This window comes from Bison bison, unplaced genomic scaffold, assembly GCF_000754665.1.
Source record: "Bison bison bison isolate TAMUID 2011002044 unplaced genomic scaffold, Bison_UMD1.0 scf7180017864178, whole genome shotgun sequence".
NCBI classification, from domain to species: domain Eukaryota; kingdom Metazoa; phylum Chordata; class Mammalia; order Artiodactyla; family Bovidae; genus Bison; species Bison bison.
In genome coordinates, this window is record NW_011494750.1 from 2583905 (window position 1) to 2595970 (window position 12066).

Below are 12066 nucleotides of genomic sequence, written 5' to 3' on the forward strand. Positions count from 1 at the left end.
TGCCACCTAAATGATGCAGGATTAAATCTGATCTAATACCAGGATGGACTTTTCTTTGGCTGTACCACGTGGCTTGTGGGATTTTAGTTCCCCGAACAGGGACTGAACCTGGGCCCCCAGAGTGAAGGTGTCGAGTCCTAACCACAGGACTGCCAGGGAATACCCTGGGATAAACTTTCAGATGGCACAGTTCTGAATGATAAGTCACACAGGAGGAGCTGAGATACTTGTCACTGGAGGCAGAGACAATTAGAAGCTGACTACCTATCTGTCAGAGAAGCCTCAGAAGGTATTTCTGCTTTGTGTGGGAGGTCAGATCAGGAGATTCTAAGGGATTTTTTAATTCTGTGAGTGATTATTTCAAATTCATGAAGCTAAGTGGCAATTTAATGAAGTCTAAGTGACTTGCATCTCTTATACCCTATAACTTTGAAGCTTAGATTTTTTAAGAGTTTTCTTAAACCCGAACCAAGTCAGACCTTTGCTGTACTAACAAAAGGGTAAAAAACTGTACCAGCAAACCTATCCAAGAAAACATTTAAAATTTCTTTCTAGTATAGAGAGTACATACAGTGTAGTAGGTATGTTTTTACAACGGTACAAGTTTCTTCTTTACTATCAGTGGGAAAGTGCCCTCAATCCTCTCTCCACACTGGGACTCTTGGTATTCTTACGGAAAGAACAGTAAAAAAAATTACAACAGTATTTATAAACGCCTGTATGTACGATCGCAAAACTATGTTGGGGTTAGTACGTGCAAAACAACAAAAATTAACAGTAATCATTAACTACATAATGATAGCAATAGGAGAGTCTTAGATCAACACGAAATATTTTTTCACTGACCTGTAAAGCTTTACATAAAGCTGCATTAATGAATCGCCCTGGTGTAAAAAGACTCTGCAAATACATCTCCTGTTAGAACATGGAAGCAAGAATTAGCATCATTCTAAAAAAGATAAAATTTGGAAAAATTTGAATGAGGAATCCAACACATTAAAACCAAAGTCTGCATTTCTACTATGTGAATGTAGAAATTCTGCCCTCTGCACAGAGCAGAGGGGCGGAGCAGTCATATATTTTCACACTGAGCGAAGCCTCTAGCATTCTGAACCAACTGGATGTACTACACTGAGAATGCTGTGTTCCTTCGGAGCACTTCAGTGGGTCAGCTTGTCAAACGCCAATCTTAAAAGGGAAGAGTTCTTATCTAGGTTATTAGTCATAAACACCAGTAAGAGAACAATTAAACTAAGCTGGTTTCTACACCATCCACAAAAGGCCTCATTTATGGTTCACATATAAAAAGGAAAGGAACCAATAAGAACAGGCATTATATACATAAAAACAAACAAGCGAAACTGCAATAAGCTCTAACAAGTGGGGACATGAAGTAGGGAGAACAAAATGGAAAGTCTCATATTGTCTAATTATTTTGATCAAATTTTATAAACCAGATTTGCCAATAAGCAGCAAATTTGGTTGACCTTCATTCAAATTTCCTTCCTTCCACTGAGGTTCTGAGGGACATTTATAAAATGACCAAAATGGAGAAAAACAACAACTTTTAAATATCAGCATGTGATTTTGACTTCTAGATCAAAGTTAAATGCCAATAAACTCTTTGGATTAAAAATATAGCAATATTCAATTTCAGATACTCAAAATGGGTTTCCCAATCTTACAAAGAGTTAATGTCTCAGACCCAGAGCCCATAATCTTTAAGTTCATTTTAACAGTAAAGAATCAAGTTTTTTTGTTTACCTTGAGGATGTCCCTGAAAAACAGGGAGCCTGGCCTGTTTTGTTCTCTACTGCATTGCCTTTTAAAGTTGTGTTCTTCATAGCATATACCTCTATCAGAATTTATTTTGTTTCTAGTTTTTATGCATCTATTCACACGGTTAGTATAGTGGACACCCATGGTCTGTGCCTGCCCAGAATCCATTTCCCTTTCTTTTACTAACAAACCCCTTATCTTTCTCTGAAGAATCACTCCTCCTACACCCACACCCAACTGAACTTCACCCTCCACAATAAGAAGGTCCAGGCTGGACATGTTTCTCATGCCAAGCCAGAATATTCTATTCCTTCTGATCAGAATGACCATGCCAGGCCAGGGTCAACTCCATGACCTAGAACAGAAGCGCTCTGCCCAACAATAAACCCAAAAAGGAGGGAAGCAGAATAGAGACAAAGGAGAGATGAAGCCCTAAAGGTATTATTCCAGCCATGGCTGAAACCAGGTAACTCTGAACTTCTCAGCAGCACAAGCCAATATGTTCAGCTTAAGGCAGTTTGAGGTGGGTTTCTTTCATCTGCAGCTTAAAGAGTTCTGCTAATACAACTGGTTCTTCTCAAACTGATGATCAGGGTAAATCATCTCCTTATATAAAACTTCAGTGTTGCTTACTCTGGGGTCTTGATCATCTCTGATGACGATTTCTTCCTCTGGCAGAGGCTGCATAAAAACTGGACTCCACTGACCTGCAACATTACTAGAGAGAGAAAAAAGTCCATCAGTCTACGTAAAGATGATGAATAAAAATGAAGCTTACGCGGTTAGCAGTATGTGGGCAGGAAGGGTCCCGCTGCTGAGCTCTGCAACTACTGCTCGATCAATTCTATTTTTTTCTGGCTGCAGCAGGCAACATGTGAAATTTCCCTGACCAGGGATGAACCCATGCACCCTGCAATGACAGCATGAAATCTTAACCACTGGACCACCAGGAAGTCCTAGATCAATTCTATTTAAAATGGTTTCCAAAAAGAGAAACATATTCATAGCAGAGTCTGGATTATAGAGGTGTTCTTACTTCTCTTAATAGGCATCTTCCTGAATTAAAACTCTAAACACAAATCTACAAATAATAGCTAACTTTCATTCTACACTTACCATATGCTACACCTTCTGCAGGGGTAATTCTGGATATACCTCATGTATGTGCTTAGCTGCTCAGTCGTGTCCAACTCTTTGTGACCCCATGAACTGTAGCCTGCCAGGCTCCTCTGTCCATGGGGATTCTTCAGGCCAGGATACTGGAGAGGGTAGCCTTTCCCTTCTCCAGGGGATCTTCCCAACCCAGGGATTGAACCCAGGTCTTCGGCATTGCAGGTGGATTCTTTACCATCTGAGCCACCAGGGATGTCCAAGAATACTGGAGTGGGTAGCCTATCCCTTCCCCAGGGGACGTTCCCAACTCAGGTCAAACTGGGGTCTCCTGCACTGAAGGCGAATTCTTTATCAGCTGAGCTACCAGGGAATCCCACACTTCATTTATACCTTATGATAATTCTTGGAAGGATACACTGCCCTCATTTTAAGATGTCGAAAGTGAGGTTTAGGGTATCTCACAGCTAGTAAGTTGGAGAACCAGATTTCAAACTCACCCGACACTGGATTCTTTGCTTTTTTAACCCACTCTGCCTGAATGCCATCTATGAGGAGTACGCTCTATTTTCTGAGGTGTGGTTCAGGGTCAACCTGGGGGCAACCACTCCTAGAATTCTTATCTAGAATATGGGTTTCATGAGGGACCCCTCGGGTACAATTACTTTATAGTTGACTCTTGAACAACATGGGGGATTTACAAGTGCTGACCCCCAAAAACCCAGGTATAGCTTATTCAAGCAACTGTAGATCCAACAGTAAGTACTATGAAAAAAATCGATGTATTGAGTGGACCCCACAGTTCAAAATCCATGCTGTTCAAGGGTCAACTGTAGTTCCAGGAGCATCAAAATAGGATCCAGGGAATCCTTCAGATGTTTCAGGAATTACACAAGTGTCTGACTCAAAACTGGTTCTTAAATGTGTTTTGTAACTGTTAAAAATCTTAAAATGAATATCATGTAAATAAAAATAACAGATATACCAAACATATCTAATATTAGAGATTATCAACATGTTAAATTGTGTTATAATTTTATATTCATAAAATACTGGTTTTGTTATATATACTGGAGTTCATTATCTTTGGAGGGGGAAAAAAAAAGGGTTTCCTGTTTAAAAAACAAAGTTTGAGAAGCACTGTTGTAGAATCTACTTTTTATCTTAGGGTGAGGACACTGAGACTTCAAAGGCACTGCAGTGACTCTTGGAAGTTGTAGGTATCAGAAACGGCCTTTGCTTAAAAACAAAGGAAATGTGCAGATTACAAGTATTGGGGACCTTTCTCACTCCCCAGCCTTCCTGGAGGCTGCCCTTGGCTGGGGGCATCCTGCATGTAAGGCAGGAAGACCATGAACATGAAAAAGTCGCTGGAGTTGCTCAACTCTAGGCTCCAACCCGTCATGAAAAGTGGAAAGTAGGTGCTGGGGTACGAGCAAACGCTGAAAACGATCAGACAAGGCAAAGCGAAACTGGCCATCCTTGCCAAGCACCCAGCCTCGGGGAAATGTGAAGTACAGTATTAGGCCACATTAGCTCGAACAGGCCTCCGTCGCTATAGGAGTATTAACACGGAACTGGCAGAGCACGTGGAAAATACGAGAACTTGTACACTGGCTGTCACGGGTGCAGGGGAACGGGTCGTGCCAGAACAGGCTGGTAAAAAGTCAATCACGTACACCTTTTAATAAAACCACCCAGAGCTTGTTTGAAAAACAAACAAAAAAAGAAGTATTTTGGATATGTGCTGTCTCTCCCAATAAATATGGTATATATGCATATTTTTTTGTGTCATTCCAACTCTAAGAATCCTTTTTTTGTCCTAAAACCGTTAAGGTAAGAATGCAAAATGAAACAGAAGGTATGTCAGAAAACAGGCAAACCCAGGGTTGAATCCTTTAAATGCACACATTTGACTTTTGTCCTATACAAGGAACTCCCTTCTTTTCTGAGTGTGACTCTGCCTGGGGCAAGGCAGGAGGACAGAGGAGAGGGACCCCTACTGTTCAAAGTTGATGTATTTCACAGCTGTCTGGTTCTCAGCGTCGTGCCACAGGGCCCAGATATCCGTGGAGGTTAAGGCAAAGTCAATCAGTGTCTCCTGGAAAGAAATGTAGGGAGGAAACAAACAAAAAGAGGTTAAAATAAGACCGAAAAGGTACTACTTTACGGTGAGTTACACTTATAAGCAGGAGACGTAAAAACATGAAAACTGAAGATGGTGCCATGTGAACCGGGTGAAACCCAAATCACATTTCGTGTGGACGAAGTTTCATTAAATATTCCACTTTAAGATTATAATCCCATCACAACAGGTAAGTTAGCCAGTACTTCTTTCCTGTACTTGTGTGATATGCAAAGCATGATTCAACCTACCTGAGAAGTGAACAGTGAGGAGATGTGATCTAGGCTATAGCGGTTATTCTCGGCGCTCACCAACTGGAAAACGCAGAACTGATAAAAAACAAGTTGCTAAGTTAATACTTGAAATAACCAACATGCCATTTTTCTAAGCAAGCAAGACTTATTAGCATTCAAAAACTTATTTTTAAAAAATATGTGATAAAATATAAGTAGCACTTCTTAACTATTTTTAACTGTGCAGCTTAGTAGTATTAAGTACATTTATACTTGTGCAACCAATCTCCAAAACTTTTTTTTGTTTTTCAAAACAGAAACCCTGTATTTGTTAAATCCCCCATTCCCCCCCACCCCTCCCACTGCCCAGCTCTGGGCAACCAGCATCCTATCTATCTCTAGGATCTTGACTCCTCGACATAATGGTACCTGTCTTTTAGGGTCTGTGTTTTCACTTAGGACAATATCCTCAAGGTTTACCCACGCTGCAGCATGTGTCGATTTCTTTCCTCTTAAAGTTGAATCATATTCCGTTTTATGTAAACACCACATCTTGTTCATCCACTCAGTCATCGATGGAGACTTAGGTTGCTTCCATTTTATGGCTATTGGGAATATTGTTGCTAATAATGTGGATGTACAAATATCAAGACCCTACTTTGAATTCTTTTGGGTATATATCCAGAAGAGGAATTGCTTGATCATACGGAAATTGAAGAGTTGCCAAGCTGTACCCCATAGTGGCTGTAGCATTTTACATCCCCACCGGTAATGCAAAAGGGTTCCAATGTCTCCACATCCTCCTAACACTTGATATTTACTATTTCCCCCTGCCATGGTAGCTATCCTTGGGTATGAAGTGGAATCTACGGTCGGAAACCTATTTTTAATGCTTTTACCAAAAATAATTTAAAACATACACATGATAAAAATCAACTCAAGTCAATCCTCACTACAAACAAAAACCTACAAAATAATTCATGTTTCATATTTAACTCTACTGCCAAAACAAAAAAGATGTCAAACTCAAAAATAATATTTAATGAACATTATTTTAAATAATTTTTTTACAAAGAAAATATACGATAAACTAATAAGAGCCATGAAGATTCTATCCTGGTAACATAAGCAACTGTTCACAAGAAGCTTTAAAAAAAATACAGTGATTCCCTTTGAGAGAAAAATAGACTGGTACGAAGCATGAGAAAAATATGTAGTGGTCACATTCATTCCCGCCTCCAGCTACATTTCACAAGCTACATATCCCAAAGCACTACTGAGACATGAATCAACTTAGTAGGTCTCATCCAGCATTTAAGAGAAAAAAAAAGATTAAGAGTTTATCGGCTGATCACCCATGGTGAACACTTTCATGAAAACCGTTTTCTGTTACATGTCCATTGCCACATAAGGGTGTCCAGATGGCAACGTAAACTATTTGTTGTATCTTCCAGCCAAAAAGTTGGAAGAATGCTGGTCTAGTGCAGCGCTTCTCAAACCACCTGTGGTAAAGGAACGCTTTTTTTTTTCTTTCATTTTTTAACCTGCTCCAGACTAATATTCTTTTTTTTGGGGGGGGGGTGCTCCACTGGGTGGCATGTGGGAATCTTAATCCCCGAGTGGGGACTGAACCTGCACGCTCTGCAGGGGAACCGTGGAGTCTTAAATCGCTGGGCCGCTAGACAAGTCCCTCAGAAAGACACTTTCATGACATACAGAAACCATGAATGTCTGTGGCAACGTCAAATCACTTATGCTTCTGTTCTCTCAGTTTCTATATTTATTTTACTGCAAACTAGTAACAGTTTGTGGCCCAGGACCATTCCACAGACCACATCACAGGTCTAAGGCACTTCTGTTTGAGATTTTCATTAGTGTCCTAGATGGAAACTATTATTGTTATTATGTAGTGGCTAAGTCTGGTCTGACTCTTTTTCGACCCCATGGACTATAATCCACCAGGCTCCTCTGTCCATGGGATTTCTCAGGCAAGAATACTGGAGTGGGTTGCCATTTTTTCCTCCAGGGGATCTTCCAAACCCAAGGATCAAACCCATGTCTCCTACATTGCAGGTGGATTCTTAACCATTGAGCCCAAGGAAGCCCAGATGGAAATACATATGGCATAATATAACACCGAGGACATGATGCTGAGAATGATTAAATTAATGCACTTAACAGAATTAGTGTCCAAAGAACCAAAAGAAAACCAAGAAGAAACAAATGAAACTAACAGGAATGGATGTAAACTACTACAGAGATTAAAAAGACCAAACAGGGCTTCCTTGGTGGTCCAGTGGTTAAGAATCTGCTTTGCAATGCAAGGGACACCGGTTCGATCCCTGGTCCAGGAAGATCCTAGAGGCCTCCGATCAACGGCGACTGTGCTCCACGACAAGAGACGCCATTGCCACAAGAAGCCCACGCATCCGAACCAAGAACGGCCCCAACTCACCCCAGCTAAAAGAAAGCTGTTGTGCAGCAACAAAGACCCACCGCAACCAACAAATAAGTCTGTAAAAAACAACACCAAACTTCAAATGTGCAGGTTAGGGAGAAAAAAACATTCTGAAGAGCAGTTTTTGTTTAGAAAAAGAAAAAAAAAAAAAGACCTCAACTTCATTATACTCTGAACAGGCACACCAGCATTACATGGCTGCTAAAAATGAAGTGTATCTGATTTTAGGCTTCATTAATAGAACCTTAATGCTTAAACCAAAGGAGGTAGTAGCTCTGCTCACTTTGACCCTAATCCTAGAATAACACATCCAATCTCAGTGTAATCTTTAGAGCAGAGATTCTCAAAATGTGGTCCACAGACACCTAGAGGTCCCCGAGACTAATCTCAGGGGGTCAGTGAGGTCAAAACTCTTCACAGTAATTCTACATCATTTGCCCTTTTCATTGTGTTAATATTTGCACTGATTATGCAAAAAAGCAACAGTGGGTGACATTACTGATCTCCCAATGTCACAGTGGCACCAACCTGAATACTCTTTCACGATAAAAATTCAACAAGCTAGGAATAGACAGGAACTTCCTCAACACAAAAAATACACAGCTAACATCATACTCAGTGGTGAAACACCCGAAGCTTTCTCTCTTAAACTGGGAATAAGACAAGGGTGTCAACTCTTGTCACTTCTATCCAACACTATACTGGAGGATCTGTTCAAGGAAATTAAGACAAAAAAAGAAAAGGCACATAAATTGGAAAGGAAGTAATAAAACTATCTTTATTTGCAGATGTTGCCGTCCTATAAATAGGAAGTCCCAAGGATTCCACTATAACACTACTAGAACTAAAAAGAGTTCAGTATATATAAAATCAATATAAAAAAGTGAATTATATTTCTATAAACCTGCAATGAGGAACCTGAAATGAAATTAAGATAACTTCACTTACAATAGTATCAAAAGGAATAAAATACATAGGAATAAGTTGATTAAAAACTACTAAAAAGCAAAATCACTGTTTAAATAAAATTAAGCCATAAAGTTGGAAACTTATTTCATTATTTCAATGAATGTTATGTATATACATATATGTATGTATACATTTAAGAATAACAAGTGTTGCTTTCCTATGTATCCAATATCCCAACTGTGTATCCTATGTATCCAATATTAATTGTCCAGCAATTTATAAAATCAAAAAATTAAAAATCTTATGTTAAAATGCAAAAAAAAAAAAAAAAAAACCACCCTACAAAACCTGTATCATGAAAACTATAAAACATTAAATGGAAAAGCATCCCATGTTGATGAAGCAGAAACCTTAATACTGCTAAGATGGCGATGCTTTTTAGTATGATCTAGAGTTAACAAATCGCTATCAGAGTCTGCAAAGTAGCAATGAACATACATGTCGGTCTCTGGCTCCTGACACGGAGCTCCTAAAACACCTGCAATCTTCTGAGTGGTGACAGAGGTGCTAGGAGCATCTTTTGTTATAGTAGCTGGTCTTTGACCCTGGTTCCTGGCACAGACTCCTAAATCCCTGTGCATTTCCTGAGTGACAGGAACACCTTTTGCTCCAAGAGCTGACTCCTGGATAGCTTCAGGATGGCAACTGGTCACCAGAAAGAGGAAGCCTGAATAGAATCTTGCAACTTTCAGCCCAGACCCCTATTTTCCAGAAAGGGAAGAAAGGCCACTGGCTTAATAATCCATCATGCCTATGTGATGAAGCCTCCTTAAAAACCCCTATCCCTATGGGATGTGGGGAGCGCCCAGGCTGGGGAACACATCCATGTGCCGGGACGGTGGTGCGCCTCAATGCCTCGAGACCCTTCTGGACCTTGCCCTACCTACATCTTCAGCATTTATTGTATAATAAACCAGTAACTGCGAGTGTTTCCCTGAGTTCTGTGGGCCATTCTAACAAATTTCTGAGCCCAGGGAGAGGGTGGCATGAATCAAGAACCCAAGGACTAATGACTTCTCTTATGGTCCAGTGGTTGAGACTCTGAGCTTCCAATGCAGGAGGCATGGGTTTGATCCCTGGTCAAGGAACTAAGATTCTGCTCGCGAGGCAGCTTGGCCAAAAAGGTAAAAAATGAAACAAAAAAAGAACCCAAGGGGCTAAGAAGAGTCTCCGTATCAGGCAGCAGCCTGGCTTCGGGCAATGAGCATGAGCAGGGAGAGGGGGCGTCCACCTATGTGGAAGGCCTGAGGCAGGGTGGAAACTCACGCAGGGCGAGGAGGGTTCACACAGAGAGACAGCCCACGCTGGAGACTAGAGCCCAAGGAGGCGAGGAGAGCGTCCACTGCACGTGGGTGGACCAGCGCAGTGTCAGTGCTGAGGGGGTGCGGAGGGCATCCACATGAAAGGGCACCCTGGAGAGGGATCGCTCTTGTTTAGTCGCTCAGTCGTGCCTGACTCATGGACTGCAGCACACTGGGCTTCTCTGTCCTTCACTGTCTCCTGGAGTTTGCTGATGGTCTGGGACCCCAGAGCCCAACGGGAGTGAGGAGGGGACCCAGACAGATCAGCACCCAGCATGGGGAATCAGAGCTCCAGTGGAGGGAGGACGACAAACCCGACCTCGCTGGGATGCCACTAGGATTAAATGGATGGTATGTGTGGTGTGTGAGTCCAGAGGAAGCACACAGTCCAAGCATTTGCTGTTAATGTACATAAAGGGCCCGGCACTGTGCCAAACACAATATCCAACAATCTATTTATTTGGCTGTGCCATAGGGCTTAGTTCTTGCTCTCTGCCATAAGGGTGGTGTCATCTGCACATCTGAGGTTACTGATATTTCGCCCAGCAATCCTGATTCCAGCTTGGGTTTCATCCAGCCCAGTGTTTCTCATGATGTACTCTGCATATAAGTTAAATAAGCAGGGTGACAATATACAGCCTTGATGTACTCCTTTCCCGATTTGGTTCATTTGGACCAGTTCCAAATGAAACTGTTGTTCCATGTCCAGTTCTAACTGTTGTTTCTTGACCTGCATACAGATCTCTTAGGAGGCAGGTAAGGTGGTCTGGTATTCCCATCTTTTAAAGAATTTTCCACAGTCTGTTGTGATCCACACAGTCAAAGGCTTCAGTATAGTCAATAAAGCAGAAGTAGACGTTTTTTTGGAACTCTCTTGCTTTTTCTATGAACCAATGGATGCTGGCAATTTGATCTCTGGTTCCTCTGCCTTTTTTAAAACCAGCCTGAACATCTGGAATTTCATGGTTCATGTACTGCTGAAGCCTGGCTTGGAGAATTTTCAGCATTACTTTACTAGCGTGTGAGATGAATGCAATTGTGTGGTAGTTTGAGCATTCTTTGGCATTGCCTTTCTTAGGGATTGGAACCAAAACCGACTTTTTCCAGTCCTATGGCCACTGCTGAGTTTTCCAAATTTGCTGGCATATTGAGTGCAGCACTTTCACATCGTCATCTTTTATGATTTGAAATAGCTCAGCTATTTCAACACCTCCACTAGCTTTGTTTATAGTGATGCTTCCTAAGGCCCATTTGACTTTGCATTCCAGGATGTCTGGCTCTAGGGAGTGATCACACCCTTGTGATTATCTGGGTCATGAAGATCTTTTTTGTACAGTTCTTCTGTGTATTCTTGCCAGCTTTTCTTAATATCTTCTGCTTCTGTTAGGTCCATACAGTTTCTGTCCATTATTGTGCCCATGTTTGCATGAAATGCTCCCTTGGTATGTCTAATCTTCTTGAAGAGATCTCTCATCTTCCCTATTCTATCGTTTTCCTCTATTTCTTTGCATTGATCACTGAAGAAAGCTTTCTTATATCTCTCCTTGCTATTCTTTGGAACTCTGCATTCAAATGGTTATATCTTTCCTTTTCTCCTTTGCCTTTAGCTTCTCTTCTTTCTCAGCTATTTGTAAGTCCTTCTCAGATGACCATTATACCACTGTATTGTATCCTGAATACCTCATCGGCATGTAACAGTTAATGTTTGAATAATGAGCAAAATTATTTCGCAAAATTAACTTCTGCTGCACTACTTAACAACACCTACATCCCGTTCACAACTCCATTTTCTTCACTCAGACTTTCAAACTAGCTCTTTCTTGTTTGGTTTTGGTTAACCTTTGCTTCCATGGACTTCCCTTGTGGCTCAGCTGGTAGAGAATCCGCCTGCCATGTGGGAGACCTGAGTTAGTTCCCTGTGTTGGGAAGATCCCTAGAAAAGGGAAAGGCTATCCACTCTAGTATTCTGGCCTAGAGAATTCCATGGACTGTACAGTCCACGGGGTTGCAAAGAGTCAGACATGACTGAGCGCCTTTCACTTCACTTTCCTTCCACGTTCGTGCATTGGGGAAGGAAATGGCAACCCACTC

General features: G+C 41.3%; 1 protein-coding gene across 1 annotated transcript in view; it reads right to left on the minus strand.

Annotated features, from left to right (window-relative positions):
- Window positions 1–12066, minus strand: part of NUP160 (nucleoporin 160kDa) — a 43962-nt gene that overhangs the window by 22384 nt on the left and 9512 nt on the right. The window contains exons 8-11 of the mRNA XM_010842426.1: window positions 5266–5343; window positions 4893–4990; window positions 2413–2497; window positions 847–915 (exon numbers count right to left, since the gene is read on the minus strand). Of these exons, the coding sequence (XP_010840728.1) occupies window positions 847–915; window positions 2413–2497; window positions 4893–4990; window positions 5266–5343 (330 nt within the window). The remainder of the gene's footprint in view (window positions 1–846; window positions 916–2412; window positions 2498–4892; window positions 4991–5265; window positions 5344–12066) is intronic.